The 23,702-nt window shown below is 42.3% G+C and overlaps 1 protein-coding gene and 1 long non-coding RNA gene across 7 annotated transcripts in view; both read right to left on the minus strand.

Annotated features, from left to right (window-relative positions):
- Positions 1-3,335: 3,335 nt before the first annotated feature.
- Positions 3,336-9,269, minus strand: LOC139358670 (uncharacterized). The gene is made up of 3 exons (XR_011613908.1): positions 9,154-9,269; positions 8,333-8,411; positions 3,336-7,453 (listed from the first exon to the last, which is right to left on the minus strand). It is a non-coding gene; the product is annotated as an uncharacterized lncRNA (long non-coding RNA).
- A 3,576-nt stretch (positions 9,270-12,845) lies between these two features.
- Positions 12,846-23,702, minus strand: part of LOC105493565 (lysophosphatidylglycerol acyltransferase 1) — a 96,058-nt gene continuing 85,201 nt past the window's right edge. For 4 of the 6 annotated variants that reach the window (XM_011761300.3, XM_011761303.2, XM_011761302.2 and 1 more), the window contains 2 exons: positions 20,469-20,575; positions 12,846-19,561 (listed from right to left, as the gene is read on the minus strand). In XM_011761300.3, coding sequence (XP_011759602.1) covers positions 19,410-19,561; positions 20,469-20,575 — 259 coding nt within the window. In that variant the 3' untranslated portion in view covers positions 12,846-19,409. The remainder of the gene's footprint in view (positions 19,562-20,468; positions 20,576-23,702) is intronic. The other 2 variants (XR_011613900.1, XM_011761301.3) reach the window with 2 other exon arrangements.

A 23,702-nucleotide genomic window follows, 5' to 3' on the forward strand; every position in this document is an offset into this window, starting at 1 on the left:
CATAGGCCAGCTAACTTCTCTTCTCTAGACCCTGGCTTTCCAACTTATACAAAGGCAATTATAGTACTTGTCTTTCTTGCTCCAGTGGGCCACTGCAAAGATAGAGTGGGTTGAATAGTGTCCCCCTAAAATTCATGTTTATACCTCAAAGTGTGACCTTATTTGGAAATAAGTTATATTGCAGATATAATTAATTTTGGATCCTACGAGGGAATCATCCTGGTTTTAGGGTGGGACCTGAATCCAATGACTGGTGTCCTTAGAAGAAAAAGAGAGGGCACAGAAAGACTCAGAGAAAAGGGTGATGTGCAGATGGAGGCAGAGATTGGAGTGACATGTGACAAGCTGGGGAAAGCCAAGGATTGCTGGCAGGCACCAGAAGCCAGGAGAGGCCTGGATGCTTTCTCCTTGACAGCCCTCAGAAGGGTCTAACCTTGCGGACACTTCGATTTTGGACTTCAGGTCTCCTGATCTGTGAAAGAAAAAGTTTTTTGTTTGAAGCCACCAGGTTTGTGGCAATTCATCATGGCAGCCCTAGGAGAGAGATTAACACATAAGATAGCATGAAAAGTGTGAAAAATGCACAGTTTCATGGGATCAAGGATGTTATCATAGCAAGCACAGTGATTCCATAGGCTCTATGAACCTCACAGTTACTGTGCCTGATTCAGAGCACAGATCTGTACCTATGACATTGTTGCCACACCTTAATCCAGTCAGCAGCCACCTTTTATTTGTGCAGGAGTGACCTGCAGCTTGGAAGTCAATGTTGAACTCAGAGGCAGATGTGAAATGGGCTCAGTACCAGCTCAAGATTCTGTTTACTGAGTGTTTGCTATGTGCCAGCCATTGTTCTAGGCACCCCATGGGCACACTGTGTGCTTGGTGCTCTTCTGCAGACAGGGGAAAAGGCACAACAATTAGTATACGGTTGAACTAAGATCTGAATCCAAGTGGTCAGGCTCCAGAACCTGTGCACTGACTGCCTCGCCATACTGCTTCAAGGCAGAGGAATCATCCCTTCCCGATTCATTGGGCACAACACAGCTACCGCCAGAGCCCTGGGCTGCCAACTGGTCCTTCCTTCTCTGTCTCTTTCCCCATTACCTAAGGGGAGAGCAGGCTCTGAATTCCCACGTTCTCTAACCCAAGTCCTGCTCAGGCCAACCCCTGCCTTTCTTCCTCTCACTGGATGTCTAGCCCAGTAGCAAAAAATCTTTTACATAGGGAAATGAGCTGGTTAGAAATACGAGCCAGCTATAAGCCAGCTCAGGTGCTTAATGTCAGGTGGGACAGAATGAGGGTGTGGAGGAGCTGTGGATGGGCCCCAGGCTGGATGGTAGATCCTGTTACTCACAGGGAGGCTGGGTTCCCGCCAGCGTCTACAGAACAGGGCTGCAGGGGGTGCCTCCTCAGTTTCCAAGCCCTGAGATTCCACATTTCTCAGATCCCCTTTCACCACTCTCACAACCAGAAACATCAGCTGCCTCTCAGCCTGTACTCCCACCTGTGTGGACCCTGTCTGCACACTCAGCCTCTCTTGCCACAACCCACTTCTGTCTGAATCCTGCAGAGGTTCCCAACTGCCCACCAACCCTCAGGGACCTCATCCAGTTTAATCGCTTCTCAATTTCTCTCTCCAATTCCGACACATCCTGAGCTTGATTCATGTATTCAATCACTCACGTGTCCTTAGATATTTAGCAAGTGTCTGAAACTTAACATGCTCATAATTGTCCTGCCCTAGTCATCCCCATCTCAGCAAATGACAACACAATCCATCCCGCTATTTCAGCTCAAAACCCAGGAGTCATCTTAATTCCTGTCTTTCACTTTCTACATTTAATTCATCAGCAAATCAAGCTTAACTCTTCCTCCGGAATAGACCTGAATCTGTCTGCAGTGCCACAGTCTTGATGGAGGCTATGCCGTCTCAAGCCTGGATAGTGCAGTCACCTCCCAACGGGACCTCCACTTCCAGCCTGGTCTCTCTGGCTCATTCCCCACACAGCAGCCGGGCATCTGTGAACACCATAGATCAGTTTTGTTGTTCCGCTGAAAACTTTCCAGTGGCTTTCATGGGACTAAGAATCAAAGCCACAGTCCTCATGTGGCCCCCAGGGGCCTTCTCTCAGCCTCCTCTTTTATTTATTTATTTTTATTCTTTTGAGAGGGAGTCTCACTCTGTTGCCCAGGCTGGAGTGCAGTGGTGCCATCTCAGCTCACTGCAACCTCTGCCTCCCAGGTTCAAGCGATTCTCCTGCCTCAGCCTCCCAAGTAGCTGGGATTACAGACATGCATCATCATGCCCGGCTGATTTGTGTGTGTGTGTATATATCTATATATCTATGTCTATGTCTATCTATCTGTCTGTCGATCTATCTATCTATCTATCTATCTATCTATCTATCTATCTATCTATCTATCTATTTTTTTTTAGTAGAGACAGGGTTTCACTGTGTTGGCCAGGCTGGTCTCAAACTCCTGGCCTCAGGTGATCCGCCTGCCTTGGCCTCCCAACGTGCTAGGATCACAGGCGTGAGCCACTGCGCCCGACTCTCTGCCTCCTCTTGTGTGATGCTTTACTCTCCCAGTTGCTCCCAGTTGCTCCAGCCGGGTTCTCAATCTGCCCCGGCCATGCCCACCATAGCTTTCCCACCCCAGGGCTGGTGCCCCTGCTGTTCCCATCTCCTGGAATTCTCTGCAAAGGTCCTCACATGGCTGCCTGCTTCTTGTCATCCCAGTCTTAGCTCAATTGTCACCTCCCCAAAGAGCCTCCTGGATCACGAGCCCCCTTCCAGTCATATTCTAATCTATCCCCATTTGATCTTCTTTATCAGACTTATAAATAAAATTACTGTCCTTCCTCATTATTTGGCGTAGCTATGCTTTATAAAGTCACCAGGAACACTGAGCTAGTGAGTACTGAACCACTGGGGAAATGGAGGTTAGGTTTTTGCAAGCCACTGGCTACAACATTTCCATCCTTCAAGCAATATATAACCTTGTTTTATGTGTGTTTCCGCTTAAAGACACCTTAGTTAATACAGCTGACCCTTGAACAATGAGGGAGTTAGGGGTACTAACCCCCACTGTGCATGTCAAAATCCATGTAGAATTTTTGACTCCCCAAAACTTAAATTACTAATCGCCCACTGTTAGTTGGAAGCCTTACTGGTAACATGAACAGTTGATTCACATATGTTATATATATGTATTATATATACTGTATTCTTACTATAGTAAAGTAAGCTAGAGGAAAGAAAATGTTATTATATTAAGAAGATCATAAGGAAGAGAAAACGTATTTACTATTCATTAAGTAGCAGTGATCATCATAAAAGGCTTCATCCTTGTCTTCACCTTGAGTAGGCTGAGGAGGAGGAGGAAGAGGAGGGGTTGGTCTTGCTGCCTCAGCGGTGGAAGAGGTGGAGGTGGAAGGGGCAGCAGGAGAGGCAGGCACACTTGGTGTGACTTTTATTGAAAAAAGTTTGCATATAAATGGACCTATGCTGTTCAAACTCGTGTTGTTCAAGAGTCAACTGTGTATACCGCTGATTCATTTGTAGTGAACTCACGGCCAAGAGCACTAACTCACACCTGAACGAAGCTTATCTAACATACGTATTTTCTCTGTCAGGCCTGTCACTGCTTCCTTGCACTCAGAAACACGCGACAGCACTTCAGCACTAAGCTTGAGGGCCTTTTTAAATAGCGAACTCACCAAATAAAAACACAACAACGCAAAAAAACTGCAGCATCAAACAGACCGTGAAAAGGATGCTTGTTTATGATATGATAGCAGAAACAAAAAGGTCTCGAGCAACTCAAAACTGCTGCTTCTCTGCACTTCTGCAAATGACTCCGATAGTCTATGAATATTGATTTTGGTGTTTCAAGTAAGTTTCATTGAGTGGGCATATTTGCAAAAATGAAATCTGTGAAGGAGGAGGGTCAACTGTATTTTATTCAGTTGTTTTGCTGTCTCGTGTTTCTGAGTGCAAGGAAGCAGTGACAGGCCTGACAGATAAAATGTGTATGTTAGATAAGCTTCGTTCAGGTGTGAGTTAGTGCTCTTGGCCGTGAGTTCACTACAAATGAATCAGCGGTATACACAGTTGACTCTTGAACAACACGAGCTTGAACAGCCTAGGTCCATTTATAGAATACACGCTCCAGGAGACCTTGTCTGTTTTGCTCCCTGCCGAATGCCCAGCACCTGGCACAGTGCCTAGCATGCAGTAAGTACTCAGTACATATTGACTGAAAGGAAGGGGAGAAGGAAGAATAAAAGAATAAAAGAATAAAAGAATAAAGTGTAAGCTCCTTTACACTCCCAATTATTGGTGATGCCTGTGCAGGAAGCTCCTGCTCCCAAAGAGACCACAGGGCCACTGCCCTCCTTGTCCCTTCACACAATTATATACCATTTCAGACCACCACCATGGTTGTTTGGCTCCTTCCAGGCAACCTATGTCTTCCCTCCTTCCTTTGTCTCTCTGCTGCCCATTCATACAAGCCTGCATGTGCCAGGGCGTCAGTGGCCTCAGGCTTGGGAAAGACTGCTCGCCCTTGCTTTACGCTTTCTCAGCTTTCCCTCCTTCCCTCTAGGAGCTTCTTGGGTGGTGCAGGAACGAACATGCCATCTCCTTCATCTGGCCACCTCCCCAATCCCCTGCTGTCTGGCTCCTCCCTTTGGGTTTCTGCCAGTCCTCCCAAGACTTCTTGACACCTTCTTCTTCCTTTCCTGGGACTCAAATTCCACTCTATCCCCTCCCCTTTTCTTTGTTCTGGCCCATGATAACCACCACCATAATGGTAAGGACTAACGTACTCCTGCCTAGGAAGAGGGTGAGTATTTATTTTGTGCACTGACGGTCAGATGTTCCAGAAAATGTTTCCGGATCTTGTCTCTGCCTCCCGGTCCACATTAGGCCTGATGAAAGGATGTGTGCTGTGGAATCAAGGTAGAAAGCTTTTTCCCCCAATCATTACCCCCTGCATCTCCGCAGCACTTGACCATCTAGCGTGCCCCTGTGTAGAACCATTCACATCTAACATGACCCTTCTGGGAACCCAGCAGGCAGACAGGGCAGGCATAATAACCTCCTTTGTCAGATGAGTCACAAGATGAGTCACAAGAGGCGACAGAAAATCAAGGAGTTTGCCCAAGGCCACGGAGCTCCGAAGAGCTGGATCTGTGCATTTCTGGCTCTGAAGCAGGATCAAGTGCCCCTGCGGGCCTGAGACAACCCACAACCGGCCTGTCTGAGTGTCCAGTTTAGACTCCAGAACAATGGGAGCTTGCCAAGATAACAAGTTCCACATAACAAAGCCCACTGCGTGTGCCACGGGAGAGCGTAGGAGAAGGCACAACAGCAGCAAACGGTGGTTATTAAATGTTATGTTTACATAAAACTCCATTGGTTAGAAAATTCCATTCTCAGGTGTGATTTCATTTGATCTCACGGCAGCTGATTATTGTCCCAAGATGTGGAAACTGAGGAAATGTGACCTATCTGGCTAGAAAGGAGCTGAGCTGGGGTATTGCCCTAAGATTCCTGTTTCCTATGCCTGGATCCTTCCCCGTCGAAGATTGATTAATAACAATGATCAACTTGCTTCTCTGCTCGAAGGTTCAGGGGTTCTGGCCTGGGCAACCTGCCGACCCATTTCTCAGAACAATGTGGGAGTCAACAAGGGCCTAGAAAGTGGTTTCCAGGAAATGTGGGCAAGAAAGAGGGCCTTGGGGAGGGAAGGACTTGGCAAGGGGATCTGAGCTGGCCTGCTGGATCAGGCGGGCAGCCAGGTGGAGCCTGGAGGCGAGCTGCTGCCCGGGTGACTGAGGATGGAGGCAGCGCGAGTCTCCAGCATCCTTCTGCCAGCAGTGAAATGTGCTCTGAACTCTTCCCTGAGCTTTGCGCCTCCCTCTCTAGGCAGCCCCTAGGGATTAACCCTTGCCGCGAAGCACTTCAGCACCGCCACAGTTAATCTGTGATGCCATCTGCACATGTCAACATGTGACTGTAATGGTGGCAGAGCTTGTGTCCCATCCCCAGCCCCCTTTCCAGTCCACCCAGTAGACACATTCTGCAAACACTAGCTGACTGATCCGACCCCTTTGTCCTGCTTTCCTGTGCAACCTGGTTTTGGTTCCGTGGTGTGACTGCACAGTGGGTAGGAAAGGGGGCAGCTCAAATAATGGACAATTGCAGTCATTGAGGCAAGGAAGGTCACGTTAATTCACAGAGCAGTGCAAATGTTATTTTGTCCACAGACCTTGCGGTCCCACCCCATGCTGCCCTGGGAGGTTGGTTCCTCAGGAAGTCTGGTGGCCCCTGTGCAGATGTCTTAGGTGCCCCTGGCCATGTTCCCTTGGCTCAGTGCTCAGCTGTCCTGTGGCAGGTGGCTCCTGCTCCATGGGACTCACGCTCGCCCCGGGCATCATCTTTCCCACACCTTGAGCCTTTCAGCTTTGGGCCTTGTGGCTTCTCTGGTGCCACGGGAGCCTTTTCCACCCACTGCAGGGGCAGCCCTTAATCACCAGGGGATGGTCGGTGGATGCCTGGTCTCCTCGACTTCAGGGCACAATTCTGGGATGCCTTGGCGGGCTAAGCTTCCACACCCTACAGTTTGCTACTCTCATCTCCTCCTCTCTAAGAGCATCCTGTGCAGTGCCTTGGCAGGAGGGACAATGAGGGGACATGGACCACCTCCACAGGCCTGGCTCCTTCCCATTCCTCATTTCCTCCTTGATGGTCCTCGTGACAGGGCAGGCTTCATGAGGTGCTTGTGTTTTACTGCTCTTCTGTTGCCAACTTGAAATTCGTAATGCTCTTTGAACAGGGAGTTGCATTTTCATTTTGTACTGGGCCACACAGACAATGTGGCTGCTCCTGCCTGGTAGTTTGCTGCTTGGGGAGAGGCCTCTGCAAGTGACAGAGCAAAATGAGCCCTGTCCTCTGGCCAAGCTGAGCTCATTGTTTCTTCCCTCCTCTGAGCACAACAGAAACCCAGGCACAGTGGGAGCTTTTATCAGGGTCCCTGTGACAAGGGCACATGGAAGTTGGGAGACAGGCCTTACGGGCCAGCTGGTCCATCCCCCACCCAGAGTGGGTTCTCCCACTCATCACCCTGGCACAGGCTCACCCAGCCTCTTTGTGAATTCTTCTAGTGATAAGGGCCATTTTTTTTTTTTTTTTCTAATCGTGGACTCGAATTGTCATTGCCCCTCACTCCGGGGAAGTATTCGAAGGTTCTCCAAACCCTTCCATGAGGATTATCTCACTGGATTCTCACCACCCTCTCCTTGTGCAGCAGGCATTTTCTGAAGACTGGAAATTGAGGAAATTCCGGTAATTTTCAGATTAGCAGCCCTTGCACCTCCCACTCAGCCTTTTCCCTTCCTTCAACCAGCGATGGAAATCTCTCCTCACCTAGGAAGCCTTTCAGCCTGTCAAAAGAGAAGAAATGCCTCCTAATTCCTTGTACTAAATTATTCCCTCCCCGCTCCGCCCCAGGCTGTAGGTAATGTAATACCTTTTTTCAGATGTCCTTCACTTTGAATAACAGTCAGAAAATGGCATGAGGTAGGCAGTCTTTTCATAGGCTTGTTAAATGTATTAGACCCCGGTGGAAAGATGGGAGAATAAAGGAGGATCACAGAGCCTCCCTCTCCTACTGATAAGGGTAGTAGAGCACACACCTTTTAAAGTGCCAGTCAAGGAAAGACACAGAGGCTTCTAAAAGGCTGTGGTTTTTATGCCACCCCCCCCGGAGGAAATACGCCCACCAAGAACATCCTGAGCACTTCACCTGTACCCTTCAATTAGGAAAGCGACTGCCAGAGGGGATGGGCAGAGACAGTACCCAGAGTGGAGGTCCCTACCAGCTTTGGCTTGTGTCTTCTGGTAGGCTGCAGGGTTGAGGGGAAAACTGAAGCCCATGCCAGGAGGAACCCAGGCAGAGGAAGCCTCACTGTGAGGCCCCCCTGGGGTGCACTGGCAGACAGACACACATACTGAGCCTTGAGATGTCTGGGGCTGAGGCTGTGGCAGAAGCCCCTGGAAGGAGACACACGTGTCCACTCCCACAGGCCCAGTGCTCCTCCTGCTAATGCAGCTTACAGCAAACCCTCAGGTCTTTACTTTCACTTTCTTCTTGTCTGTGGTTTGCAGATTCCTAGTACCTATGCTCTGCCCACCCGTGCCTGTCCCGTCTCTCCTCCCACTCTCCCCTAACAGTAAACACCTTTCAAATGAGAAACCCTCTGGGCACCCCTGCTTGCTGGCACCCTCTGTGCTAGAATCTCCTGCTGCAGTCAGACAGGTACCTGGGAAGGGGGTGAGGGGGTGCTGGAGCTGGACTGGTGAGGTAACCCTGCTGTCCTTCCTCTCCTTCCTCTTCAAGGCCTAATAAAGAGGAAGACAGAGTCTGAGGCAATGCTTCCTGTGACACCAGGTTTCTGCATCCCTCAGACATTGCTCCAATGACTATTTCAATGATTATTCCTGATCTGACATAGCACAGATTCTGAAGGCTGGCTTTCAGTAGTCAACCGTTCCATTTCTCTGCCTCCAGGAAAAAATGCTTTATTAATTCCATATTCATTAACTCATTTATTCCTTTGCTTTTTCTAGCCATCCTTTGGGAAAACAAGGACAGGTCTTCTTTATAATAAGCCAGCCCAGGACCACTCTGAATATCGTAATGCCTGAGCAGCCATCTCCATATCTATGAGTTGCTGTTTATGCCAAGCTTCCCACCAGGTGATGGCTCTGAAGTATTTCCAAATCTTCTCTAAGAGAACAGTTCCATAACCTCATCATGGCCCTGAAGCCTCTCTCTCCTGGAATCCCCACTTTCTGGTGTTACTCTGAAGTTCTGTGAAAGGTGGCCTGGACAGCTTGTTGGATATTTGCCTGGGGAATCAAAGGCTCTTAGGGCCAGATGGGGCTTTGAAACATCACCTGCTTCTCATCTCCTCACCCCCACCCCCAGCAGGGCAGAGCTTCGAACACACGCCTGCTAATCCAGCTTTGCCTCGTTTCTTTGTGCTCTACCATGATAACCTCAATAGCCATAAGCAATATTTTATTTTAATCTGCCCACTTCCTTCTGGTACTCACTAAGAACTGAGCACCCAGAACTTACCACGGGAAGGTAAAGTGTCAATTCTCAAAATAAAAACTTCTGAGACTTCTGCAACTAGAAAGGAGAAAGGTTTTCAAAATTACTTTCAATTTCCTGAAGCATTAGAATACTTTCAATGTAGTTTTATATTTAGAATCATATGAATTATACAGAGAACCATGGGATCGTGGACAGCTTCCAAATACTAGAAATTATATTTCCCTCCATTTTGATAATTAGTTCAGGTCTTCACCACAAGAGACATCATGTCTCAGAAGCAAAAATAGGTCCCTATTAAGCCTATGTAATGTCTTGTCTAGCAGATCTGATTTCCTCTTTATGCCCTAGTCTCCTCACCTTCCTAATTGGCGCTCCAACCTCAAAGCTTTTTCTCACTGCTGTCTAGAGCCTTAGATATATTAAATATAGTCTGACAGTGCAGGGCTAAGGATTTGGGTATGCTGATTGCATGTATCTAACTTAGAAACCCGAGGGACCTAGGGCATGATAACAGCTCATTGCAGCCTCAATTCTTTCAGGCTCAAGTGATCCTCCTACTTCAGCTTCTCAAGTAGCTGGGACCACAGGTATGCACTACCATGCCTGGCTAATTTTTTTTTTTTTTTTAAGTAGAGACGTGGTTTCACCATGTTGACCAGGCTGATCTCCTGTCAGCCGGGTGTCAAACTCCTGGGCTCAAGTGATCCTCCTGCCTTGGCCTCCCAAAGTGCTGGGGTTATAGGCACGAACCACTGCATTGGGTATGCATGGAACACATCACTTGGAGTTTAGGCACATCTCAATATGAGAATAATTTACATCCTCTGTTAAACCCAGTTGGGGTGGGATAAAAACAGTTTTCTTACTGCACATTCGGTATAATGTGCCAGTGTCTTATGTGCTTCCTGTATACAATCTCACTTAATACTGAAAATAAGTCTTGGCTGGGCACGGTGGCTCACGCCTGTAATCCCAGCACTTTGGGAGGCCGAGGTGGGTGGATCACGAGGTCAGGAGTTCAAGACCAGCCTGGCCAACATGGTGAAACCCCATCTCTACTAAAAATACAAAAATTAGCCAGTCATGGTGGTGCGCACCTGTAGTCCCAGCTACTTGGGAGGCTGAAGCAGGAGAATTGCTTGAACCAGGACCCGGGAGGCGGAGGTTGCAGTGAACCAAGATTGTGCAGCTGCACTCCAGCCTGGGCTATAGAGCGAGAGAAAGAAAGAAAAGAAAAGGAAGGAAGGAAGGAAGGAAGGAAGGAAGGAAGGAAGGAAGGAAGGAAGGAAGGAAGGAAGGAAGGAAGGAAGGAGGGAAGGAGGGAAGGAGGGAGGAAGGGAGGGAGGGAGGGAGGGAGGGAGGGAGGGAGGAAGGAAGGAAGGAAGGAAGGAAGGAAGGAAGGAAAGAAAAGAAGTCTTCGAGCGTTTCCCATTTAACACATAAGGAGAGTGAGGTTGAGAGGATAAGAAACTTGCCAAAGGGCCAAGGTCGAATTCAAGTCCCTGGTTCTGCTGCTCTTGGGCTCCTACTTGGACAAGCCCTTAAAACTTGATGGCACCATGACAGAGGGATATTTTGGCACTAGTGGCAATCGTGGCCTAGAACTTATTACGCATTCTAGTTTCACACCTAGAATTCAGAAAAGAAAGAAACTATTATGAGATTGAAATCTGTATCCCCTTTGGTCTAACATAAAAATGTTCTTTTTATCTTCTACTATATAGGGCAAAAGTTTTTAAATGCACTTCACTTCCACATCCAAAAAAATAAAAATAATTAATTTCTGGACTTTTTTCATGGTTAATTGTATCTCTGCAGCGGCTGAGAGGAATATTAATAAAAATTATCTTTTGGGGTTTTGGGGTTATTAAAATTGAGGATAAGGATGTTATGGAAGCTTTAGCTTCTAGATCCATCACCCTTTTAACAAGTATACTTGTTCCTTTAGATTTAACTCTTATTTATGAAATACATAAATCTGAACCAAAGCAATATGCCATTTTAGGGAAAATATATGAATGCAAATAAAAGAAAGCTGGTTCTAGTCCCCACAATTTTACTAAGTAGCCATTTGATGCTACCAGCAATGTACCAAAATTGTATCAGAATGAAATCTGCAACCCAAAACAAGGTGACTACTTGCTCTGAAATTCTAAGGGCCAATGAGTCATGCATCAATCGGTGCCAAAAATAATATAAAGATTATGTCCAAACAAAACCTCTATTCTTTTAGCTAGGTGTCCATTTGATTAATGTGACTTATATGTATGAGGGATGGATCAACAAATCTAATCCTCTTAAAGTATTTGGGAACTCAAAATATTTCTAACTAATGGAAATTATGGGCAAGCCTGCCAAAGGGCAAGAACTCTTTTAGACCCATCTAGTGTTCTTTATTCAAATAGTTTAGGAATTTTTTTTTTTTTAAACTGTGGTAGCTGATCTTCAAAGACAGCTCCCAATGAAACATGCCTCTCAGTATTCGATAGTATTCTATCCATTTATAGACCTTCCCATATTGAATCCGGACTGGCTCTGTGACATATTAACTAAAGGAATGTAGCACCAAAAGTGACTCTGTGCCAGTTTTGAACCTACGCCATAAGAAGTCTTGGTACCTTCTACTTCTCTGAGTCCTGAGCTGCCATTGCTGTCACTGTCCCACACTAAATATATCAGAATTCAATACAGCCAATGCAGGCCCAAATGCACCATTTCTGATGCCATCCTTTGTCCTTACTGAAACATGCATAAATCAGAGAAAGACAAAAAGCCTGATTGTGGGCTAAGATTCCTTGATTGAAAGAAGCTTCTGTGTCATCAATATTTTGAATTGTCCCTTTGTTTGTTACCCTGGAGGGGCATCCCTACTGGCTAAGGTATGCCTTTGCCTTTCCTCCGTAAAGTGGGCAGTTATCTGAAATGGGAGGTGGGATCTTTTACAGGTGAGTTCCCAGGGAAGGCACTCTTAGGTCAGAGTTCTCATGGAAGTTGATTTCTTCCTTGGAAGTCTTTGTGTATCAAGGATGTGTGTACCTGTTTGTGGACAGCAGCCTCTGGTCTTCCTTTTGTCCTCTAACACTCCTGGCTTCCTCTTCCTAGCACTCCAAGTTCTTCTGATCTCTCCACTTCTAGGTACCTATTTGCGTTTCCCTCAAATGTCCATCAGCTGGTCCTGATACAGTGTCCACTGGTAAGAAACTGAAGGTAAGACCCCTTTCAGGGAGTTTTTCCATCAAAAATGAAACAAAGGAATAAAGATGCAACCACTGATATTTTAAGGGAAGTATCCTAGTGCCAGGTTTTTTCAATGACAACACACAGACAGCTGCTACAATCAAAGAATGGCTGAGTGTTCTCTTGCCTTGGGTAACTGAACAGTGAGAACTTTACCATCTCCATCTCCAGTGCTCCCACACCCAAAAGGCAAAAAGTATTCCAGAGTGGGGCACTAAAATCTTTCCAGGCAAAAACTCAGAAATGAGCTCTGTGATATGCTCCCTGCTCACCAGTAGAAAACATTGTTCCAGTTTCTTCCTTTGTACCTACTAGAGAGTGCTTTTCTGATTATGAAAGGGGCCCATCTCATTTCCAGCGGTTAGCCAACCCTCCTCCCACGTTCCGTGTGTGTGCCTGTTTCTATGTGATCTGAACTGTTGAGACTTGGTTTATGTTACTCAAGCCTCTAAGAGTTAAGAACAAGGTTACCCAGATCCTGAGAGGTAAAAATTTATTGATTTCTATCATATCAGCATGTTATGATATGGTCACGCCTGCTCATACAGCTGACTTCTTAGAGCCAAAAGAGAATTTTTTTCCTTTTAAAAATACAGTTGTTCAGCAGGAAAAAACATTTTAAAAACAAGCATTTTCATATTAAGTGGAAATTAAAAACAATGGCTTCCCCCTCCGCCAACTCATGAGGAATAGGGCTGGTCAGCAACAGATCTCTGAGTGCCTCCAATTTGTTTTCAGGCCTCTGTCCCCAGTCTGTTCCTTGTCTTCCACAGAAAGTAGTTCCAGGGGAAAAAGAAATTAGAATCTCACCAAAACAGCAGCCTAAATACAGATAGAAAAATAAGAGGTAGACACAACTGTAACGATTTAACTCATTTGGTAGACTGTGCAAGATATTTTAATATTTAAAATTTTCAGTGGGATCAAATAAGGTCTACAAATACCTAAACAATTGATGTTTTAAATGCTAACATCTTAGAGATGCCTATACCACAGTTTACTTAGCTTTGAGAAATGAAAGTATAAAGCTGACTTTAGAAATATGCAAGCTTCCCATGTATTTCAGTAAACATTTTCTTTCTATCACATTCTTCAAAATCAAAAGTTCGCTGTGTAGGACTGACATTAATGCTTTTCCTACCCTTTAAAGCCCTTGCCAGGGTCAGTGATAGGAATTTCCTGAGTTCAGCAAGTACATAACTATGAGAAGTTTATTCAACACTAATAGTTAAGAAAAAAAGGATGGGGCAGTGGTGTGCTGGATACAGCCCCTACTGGCTCCCAAGAGCCAATGGTTACATTTTAGAATTTTGCCTGCAGTTGTTAAGCATTGGTTATTAAAATTGAATCATATAAATTTACAACCAATGTTAAAGCTAAAAGTGGTTTCGGCTTAATAAGTTTAATATGTACTATGGTAAGAAACAGTTTTAACAGTAGAGCACATATCAGATTGAATGACAATAAATTCATTGGAAAATGAGTTAGATTAGGACGGTCTGCTGTTTTTCAAATCATGGTTGAAATACAATCAATCATAGGTTGACTGTAGTAGTTCAGCAAAAAGCAATTAAGCATCCTTTTAAAAAAGCATTTTAGTTCTTTCCTGAGCTGGATACAGCCCCTACTGGCTCCCAAGAGCCAATGGTTACATTTTAGAATTTTGCCTGCAGTTGTTAAGCATTGGTTATTAAAATTGAATCATATATATACACAGTATACTTGAGACATATATATCTCAAGTATACTGTGAGAATCAATTGGCTATATGGGATTTACAATGAAGTATTTATATCTTATTATTTGTTAATTGTGTTATATGTTCTTGCTATCAGCGAAATTTATAACAAACATGTACAGCTGAATACATAATTTCTTCCCAGAAGAGTGGTGCTAAACATTTACCAGCACACCACTGGATTGGGAGAATGGGGAGAAAGGGGGGAAATATTTTTAAACCAAAGACGGAAGTCTGATGTTTTTTCATTTGGTTTTTCAGTTTGCTTTCAGCATCCAACTGCCACAGTGAGCTTTAAGTACCTGCCTGCAGATGTTAATGCCCAAATAGCTCTGGTAAAACACACATGCCCTCTCCCCACTACTAAGAATTAAAAGCACTTTACTTGAAAAAAATCAACTTTATTTTTTCTAGGTTTAAAAAAAATAGAACCAGCTATTAATTTTTGTTGAGAAAACGCTTCTTTTGGTGTTCACGTCTAAACTTCTGAAAAGGTGATCTGGTTACTAAAATCACCCCAAATGCATTCATAAACCAGATCCACGTGTGACCAGCCCTTTACAAAAATTAATTACAGTTGCCACAGCCTTTACATTCATTCTTATCACACGTTACAACATGCAGATAACACAAAGAAAGGTCAACAAGCTGAAGTAAACATTACAGCATCAGGAAAATGAAAACCCATCTGTATAAAATAAATACAATTTTGTAATAATTGTAAAGAAAATGAAAGCACTTAATAAAAATAATGGCAGTTGAATGTATAACTGTTTCATCACTCAATCATAAAATAAGTTACTGTAAAATGCATAGACTCCTTACACGTAAAGAATGTGTGCATCACAGTCATGTGTTCAACAGTTTTACACAATAAAAATAAAGCCATTCAAGATATGTGTGCATACTTTGCAACTAGAATACACTTAAAAAACGTTTGCTCTTTAAACTGTCTTAAAAAAATATTAAATGTAAAAACCCTCAGATGGAAATTTTGCAGAAAAACCCATATTTTATCTTCCATATGGCTACAGTCACCCTTCCCCAACAGTTCAGCACCCTCAGCTTATTCCCAGGGTCCAGTTCCTAATTGTTGGGGAGTGGTGCAAAATGATTACAATAAAGCACCAACCAATGACTGCTCCAGAGAATACCCAGCCCCTCTGTGATCTGGAAATCTCTAACTTAGATGGTTTTGGTCCCAAACATATTAGTCTCTACCCTTCCTGCTGCCCACTGCTGCTTTTGACTTTGTTCTTCATGTTAACAGATACAAGGCTCATAGCACTGCAGAGCAAAAGAACCTAACAAACCATTTTTATCCATCCTCTGTGGACCAGAGCTGAACACACTCATAATGGTAACTCTGAAGTAAAGTCCTGTGTAATGACTTCAAAAAAAGAACAAAAAAACAATTAACTCTTCCTACTCAGTAGTGCAAATAAAACATTTTCTTTTCAAATATAAAAATAATCCAAGAAGACTATCCATGATTAAAGGCTACTCTGTATGATTAGCCAGGTCCAACTAGTTCAGAAGAGTCTTTAGGGAAGTGATTGTCAAAAAACACTCAGACAAATCCACAAGAAGTGAGCAACATGAGCAAAGAATGAAGAGGCATTCTTAACATGAATCCAAGACAGTAATGCTCGAATAATGCTCCCAGGTTTACATTTGGTGATTTCAGATTTCATTTTCATAAAAAGGCTTGAGAACAATGCCAATACTGTCAACTACTGATTATTCAGGGATGCTTTTCTAACCCATAGATTATTCAGGCTTCTGTATTTACTCTTCCTGATAGCTGTTTGTCTTTCCATATAATTTCACTACTCATTAACACAGTCATAAATATATAGGCAAAAAAACCCTAAGAAACAACTTAAACCATTTAATTAGTAAGCATCCCTAGAAAAAAAAATGAGTCTGATGAGAATAATAATTCAAACTCCTAAATAAAAGTAATTTTTGATTTACCTATCATTTATTACCAGATTATCTATCCAGAAATTAATTAATCTAGTAATCCTTCCTTTACAGTGGAAAGTTAAGGATTGGTTGTAATATTAAAGACTAATATGATAGATCTGAACTCACAGCTATCTTCTTTTTTAATATACTTTTGGAATTCTCAGTGAATTTGTTTGCTTACCCAACACATTATTTTCCGTTCTGTAATTTTTCTTTACTTTCCATTACTTATAGGTCTCTCTGCCATTTAAGTATAGTTCACCACCAATAATTGTTTCTGAAGTTAAGGGTGACCTGCTGGCTTGGTCACTTTTGTAGTGACTGGACCTGCCTGTGGTCATGCAGATCTCTAATCACTGTAACTCATCAGTACCAAGATTCCAGTAATGGATTCTCAACCTTGTCTGCCCTGGGAATCTAGGCAGTCTAGCCAAGACCAAGAAGAGCTGAGCTTCTACAAGCTACTGATATAAAACTGGCATAGTTTTATTTTTTTTTCCTCTTGACAAAATATATACACTTTAAACGTCCTTTCATCTCCCTTCACAAAGTACAAATTAGGAATTTTTCTTCAGTTTTGTACAGTGGCATATTGCTGCTTCCCCAAATTGCCATATAAGAACACTGATTCTCTCTTTACCTTCTCTAGTGCAAGCAGAAGAACTCCAGTTACTGATAAGGAAAGCACTACCAATGCTTTCAAACATATTTTGCAAACAGAAGAGAGAGAACATGTTAAATAACCAAAGAGGGATAGGGCACATCAAATACACATCTATTTACAACTCACAAAAATATTTTCAAAAATTAACTCACATATCTATTGGTATTTGCCACCCTGGAGACTGTGAAAATGATACTGTACTTGAAAAGTAAAGCATCTTATAGGATAGTTTAATGTGTACAGTATATTTAACAATATCATGTTCCTTTGGAGCACAGTGATGTCAAAAGTGGCCCTCAGCCACATTTATGTATGCATGTTCACATTTATTTTTGGATAGGAGAACTGGTCACTCTACCCTGTGGCTTGCTGTAGCAATGAGGAAAAGGTCTGTCAGCTAGGACTGTGCACGCTGTCTTTGACAGTGAGCAACTTCTCCCCCAGATGGTTGACTAATCCCTCAAGTGAACAATTTCATTTCATCCAGTAATTTAGTGGTGCTTGCTGGGCCTCAAACAGAAGCATCATTAAGCTTCTATTGGGCTTTCTGTCATCATCCATACCTCTAAATTGAGATTGGTTTCACTTATTCACTGTCACTGTAGAACACATAATGAAATGCTTAGATTTCAAAAAAATTGCATTTTATAACAACCAGTCCCCAAACCAAACACATTAACACTGTCTTCTGCATTTTACCAGTGGTAGTATAATATTCAATGAGGTATTTCAGTTAATGCATCATTCTCTTTCACATACGCACTGAGCTATCCTAAATATGAAGCTGCTCTGGGCTTTTATTTGGTGTTGCTTTACCTTTCCCACATAACTGGGGAAAACTCATATCTTCTCTGTGTTTTTGGTTTATTTAAAAATAGAAAACATTAACCTTTTTTTGTTTAATAGCCTACTTCTCAAAATTGTTATCTGTGTGATTAGTGACAACGGGGGAATCTACAACGCTCATATCACAGTAAACTACCACTGACTTACTAGGATCTTAATAGTCTTACAATCCCAAACAAAAACCCTACTCATCTCACTGATGCAGTACCAGCACTTTTGGAGAAGGGTGTGGTTCTCTTATGAGGTAAATTGTACAAACATAGCAACGTATTTCTAAAAAATGTTTTCTAGAAATAGAAACTTGACTTTACCCTCTTCAAAAGCAACTGGAGGCTGGGCGCAGTGGCTCACGCCTGTAATCCTAGCATTTTGGGAGGCTGAGGCAGGCGGATCACCTGAGATCAGGAGTTTGAGGTCAGCCTGGCCAACACGGTGAAACCCCGTCTCTACTAAAAGTTCAAAAATTAGCAGGGCACGATGGTGGGTGTCTGTAGTCCCAGCCACTCGGGAGGCTAAGGCAGGAGAATCGCTCGAACCCGGGAGGCAGAGACTGCAGTGAGCTGAGATCATGCCACTGCACTACAGGCTGGGCGACAGAGTAAGACTCTGTCTTAAAAAAAAAAAAAAAAAAAGAAAAGAAAAAGCAACTGGAAGAGATTGGGGGAGCCTTTTGTGCTGGTCTCTTTCCTAATTACACTCACCCTGACAGGGGCAGCCTCCTTGATGTGATGATTCAACAGACCACTGTCTGCACAGGTCCTTGGGGTGCCACAGGAGAACCTGTCACCATTATAAGCCACTAGCTCTTATTTTTCTATAAACTAGCCTATTTCCCCTTAAACTGATCATTTAAATGTTCTATATTAATTTGTTCCAACCATCCCCAAATGCATTTAGTGCCAATGTCAAAATGGAAAAAATAAAGCCTCTGAGCTGCAACAGAGGCATCACGTCAGGGTGCTGTCCAAGGCAGGATGGTGCTGGAGAGCATCGGCAGGCAAATAAACACACAGAGACAAGACAGTTCTCGAGAACCTCACACACTGCTATGCTCCCATTTGTTTTCAGGCTGTATTACTAATTCTTTGCTATATCTGCATCTCAAAAAAGTCCATTTTGTAAAATTACCAATTTATGATATGCCTCTGATACAAAATGAGAAATCAGATAAGGAAAAGCACGAGTGCATGTAAACACAGTGTTGGATCGAGCTAGCCTTTGTAAAGAACACATCCAGTACCAGAAGGGGTCCAGTGGACACTGCTTTTCCCCCAGAGAATGTCAACAATGTACCTCAGTTAGCTGTTGAAGACTGGAGTTTGTTACTGCAAATGACAGGGAAAGAGTTCTTCGCGAGGTGCCAACCAGCTCCCCTCAAGGTTACTGAGTTGGTGGAAATGTGGGCGTTCTAGAGTACTGCCCTAATATAGACTACAGGTAAGAGGGATGAATATACCTTTCTGGGCTTCAACTAAATTGTCAAGTGTAACTGGTGGCAACAGAATTTCTCTCAGATAGTCTTCTAGGATGATTTTATGATTTCCTCTTCTCCAAATGTGATGTTTGCTTAAATATGTGATAGAGTGTATCTTTTTAAAACATGTTCTTAAAATATATTAGCAGGTCATTATATTACTAATCCTCATTTTAGTAGAGTTTTAAAATATCCCAAAGGGGGATAAATACTAATCCATCCATTGAATTTCTTTTGCTTTTTTTTTTTTTTTTTAAATATATTCTGATTTGCACATGTAAAATAATGCACACTTATGAAAGAAAGTCTCAACTCCTATGGTGACCTTGACAAGTCCACGTCAATTCCTAAAACAGGCAATGGTAAAAATACTGAATGATGTTGTACCACATATAGCCTGACAAAAATGCAAAAGACTGTATGAGAAATATCCACATGTTGCTGAGGGTCATCTCCCTGGAAACAGCTTCCTTATGGCCCTTGGAAGGTGGAAAAGCTCCTAAAAGACAAGATAGAAATATTAGCTTGTTTTACTCTGTAGCGGTAGGTCTCCTGGAATAAAAGTTGAATATTAGCTTAACTAGAGTTGTACATGTGCGTGTTAAAGCACCTTCAGTGACTTTCCAGGGCCCCAGAGGAGAGATTTTACTTGAAATATAATTTCCATACTACCTAGCCCCTTCTTGCATCTGAGCCTCCGCTTTTTCTCTGCCTGCAATGCTCTCCTCCTCCACTTAGTGAATAGCTGGCTCATGTGCATCCTTTCCATATCAGAAAAAATACTCCCCTTCCCATCTCTGTTTATTTCCTTCCTGGAACTTTTCCCAATTGGTCATGATCCCGATTCTCTTTCTTTCTGCAGACGTGTTTGCCACGTCTCCCACTGGAATATAATCTGCATGAGAACAGGCACTCTAGCTGCCTTGTCTCTGCTGGATCCCTAGAGATTCCCACAGGGGTCAGGACCCAGGATTATGTGAGATTGATATGAAATAATTTCTGAAATAGCATACTTTATGCTGATTCCTCTATTTACAAATTGTTTTTTGTCAAAAAAGTAGTTGTATAACAAAAAGGCAATATGCTTTATGAAATATATCTTAATAATAAAAGAAATACAAAGTAAACAGATGTCTTTAAATTCGTTTCTGGAAAGGAATGCTAGATCACTTCATAGAGCAATATTACCTAAGGTCATCGTGATAACACTCTTCAGCATTTCAAACAGTCTTTGTCCTTACTGATAATCCTCAGGGTAAGCTGATTCATGAGGGGATTTGCTTCTCACAAGCAATTTACGGAGTGCATTTTCAAGTTTCAAGATCTAATATGCAAACAGCTTTCTTTAAGAGAGGCTTCCATTATTGTTGCTATAATTTAGCAACTATTTAAAGGTTACTGTGTACCTGTTTCATAAAAATGTGATAAGAGGTCTTCTTTTTCAACAAACCGTTGATAGAGCCAAGTGGTAAGGTCATCAGTTTCCAGGGGTACATCTTTAATTGGAAAGATCCTTTTAAGGGTTAGAAGAAAAGAACAAAAACTACTTTAATTCAGAAGTCAAAATTATTCAGAACCACAACTTATGATGAAAAGCTGAATAAAATTGTGTTATCATCTGCTTTAGCAAGGGTTGGTTTCTTCAGCTTTTCAGGTATCTTGGTTATTAAAAATTGTTGACTATACAACAGAGTTCATTTATGCATTCATTCAAACATTTACTAGCCTACTATGTTAGGTCCAGTGTTAGATGCTGAAAACATACTATTAAATTACATTATATCTATGAATAACTACAGAGAATAACTATGTCTTCCCATGTTTGTGGGTTTAAGTAGAAATGGTATTTAGAACAGACGAAGTTTTAAAATGCAGTTAAATCAGGATGTTCAGTCATTTAGTTAAATGTCAGGCAATGTTCTTTTGGTGGGAAAGTCTGAGCAGCACAGAGACTCAGCCCAAATTGGTAATATTAGTAGTATCAGAGAAATTGCTTTCATGAATGGGGTAACTTTTACTGGTTGGGAGTGGCTACTGGAACAGTATTCTCAAGACCTGAGACCATGTCCTAACTCACCAGGAAACACTATTGTGATTCATGATACCCATGGACTGAGAGGGGACAGGCAGCATGAGGACTACGTATTTGCTGACCTTGAAAAATAGTTTTATTTTTTGTTTTCCAGTTTAGTGGGGGATTTTATTTTGTCCCCTTTATCAAAGGTATAAAGGCACACAGTTTAAAAAGTCAGCAAAAAACATATTTGTATGAAAAAATGGGAGTCCTGTCCCTCTTCCCTTCATTTCTGCCCTCCCCAGAATTGATTATCGCCTTTTTCAGCTGATTATCTTGGTATTTATCACCATGCTTCTTCTTTTCTAGGCCTTCTCTACTGACTTCCCACTATGGAAGATGAGGATGAAGTTCTTTCCTCTTCCTATTCCCATAACATATGCACATTCTTCCCATCTTCCCAATACAGTTGTAGAGTAATTTCAGTTAGCTCAATATTAGGCATTTATATTAATATAATCATGTAAATATATTCATTGCTAAGTCACGGAGTAAATCATGGCTACTTTTCCTTTCTTTACCAATTTTTTATTTTCCCTGGATTGAGCAATTATGTATCATTTTTCATTTTGCTTAATTTTCCATGTACATGTAACAAATTCAACCATAAGCTCTCAGGCAATTGTCTATAATCAATGTTCTAAATCAGGTTTATAAGTTTTTTTTTAAAGGGCCAAACAGAAAATATTCTACGCTTTGCAGGTATGAAAATAAATAAAATTTAAAAGCTATTAGAATCCCCAAAACACTTTAAATCTTGAGAGAGATGTGACCTTGATCTGAGTCACGTAGCATGTAGTTGCAACTTCTGCTTCTTATAGATTAATTCTCCTCCTCATTGTTCTTGTTCTGTAAATGACTAGGAGACACCAAAGATCAGACCTCCTGCCCTTCTAATCTCTGACCTTTGTTATAGATTAACCACCTCCTTTATTGTCCTGTAACTAACTCAGACCAGATGGTACAAAAGACCTCATGATGGTGACACCTTCGGTGTGGAATGCTAAATATACCTTTCCAGAAAGAAAAAGACCACCTTGCCCAATCAGATCACTGTAACTATGCATTAAACCTTATGTAGGAAGGTGTTGAAATTTTGTTAAGCTTCCCTAAACCTTGTCTATATAAACAACCCCAAACTTCTACACTTTGGAATACTGACTTCCAATTTTTGGAATCTGTGCTTCCTGGGTGGCTGTCCTCAAGCTTTGTGCTCTAATAATCTCTACATTTGACATATTTCCTGAATCTTATTTAAAGTTGACACAAGCTATACTATCTCTGTCACAACTACTCAATTCTGTCTTTGTAGTATGAAAGCAGCCAGAGACAATGTATAAACAATACACAGTAACTGTGTTCAAATAAAATTTTATTTAAAAAACAGGCAGTGGGCAGGCAGACCTGTGGTCTAAATCTTTCTCCTAAGCAATCCCCTTGCATCAGACATCCTTTCAATTTCACCTTCCTAAAGAAATTTCACCCAGATGCTGCCTGTAGTCTCACATTAGGAGGTCCCTTCACTATTGTCCTGGTGAGTCCCTGCACTCCTAAATCGAACAGAATGTTAACTATACCTCATGTCTTCCTCTTTCACTGATTACTTTTGATGAGGACATCCTTTAGCAGTTTCTTGAGAAAGAGCACTTGAAATCTTGGATGTCTGTCAATGTCTTTTTTCTGTCCTCAAACTTGGTTGATAGTTTGGTTAGATATAGGATTCGAGGTTAAAAATCATTTTCTTCCATCTCTTATCTTTCTGACCTCCTTTCTGGGAGATTTCTTATTTAACTTCTAAATGTTTTATGGCATTTTAATTTCCTTTATTGTATTTTATTTTTATTTTGCTTTTCCACTTTTTTTCTTTTTATAAATTAATAAATTGCTCACACTCAGGTCTTCTTAATTTTTAAGAGCTCTTATTGTTCTGAGTGTTTCTTTTTTATAGTATGCTATTATTGTTTTATTGTTACAATATCTTATGTTTATAATACGTTTTTAAAATTATAATGGAAATTTTTAAACATTTGCAAGAGGAGAGAAAAAGGTTAATGAACCCCCATGTACTATTAGGAATTCTAGAAGCAGACCTTGCCCTGTGTAGTCTGGTCCTCCATGTCACCTTCTTGTGTTTGCTTTAGTCTTTATCTTTCAAGAGTTCAGGTCTGTTAGATTATTAGTTATCTGACATTCTTTGTTGTTCCATCACATTTACAGATACGGGACTGAATGGCTGATTAAAAGCTCTCAGTTTATGAGTGGAGTCTGTTGCCTGTTTACCCTCACTGAGGATTATCTTGGCTGGGCCATTTAAATTGGTCTCTTCTCTTAAACTTACCCGCTTCCCCAAAGAAAGATCCTCTGATTTCCTGCTTAGAGAGTGAAGGCCCGATTGCTAGCTTTCCGGTAACCAGTGAAATAAGAGGGCTGGGAATCTTAGCACTCAGCACACTGACATCACTTCACCATGCTGTTTTCATTATGGAACCGCTGCCTCAGTTGTATTTGTTGTTCCTCAGTCCACAGAGCCCCTATTTCCCTCTCCAGAGTAAGCCTCCAATGTTTG

The sequence above is a fragment of the Macaca nemestrina genome, chromosome 1, assembly GCF_043159975.1.
Source record: "Macaca nemestrina isolate mMacNem1 chromosome 1, mMacNem.hap1, whole genome shotgun sequence".
NCBI lineage: Eukaryota > Metazoa > Chordata > Mammalia > Primates > Cercopithecidae > Macaca > Macaca nemestrina.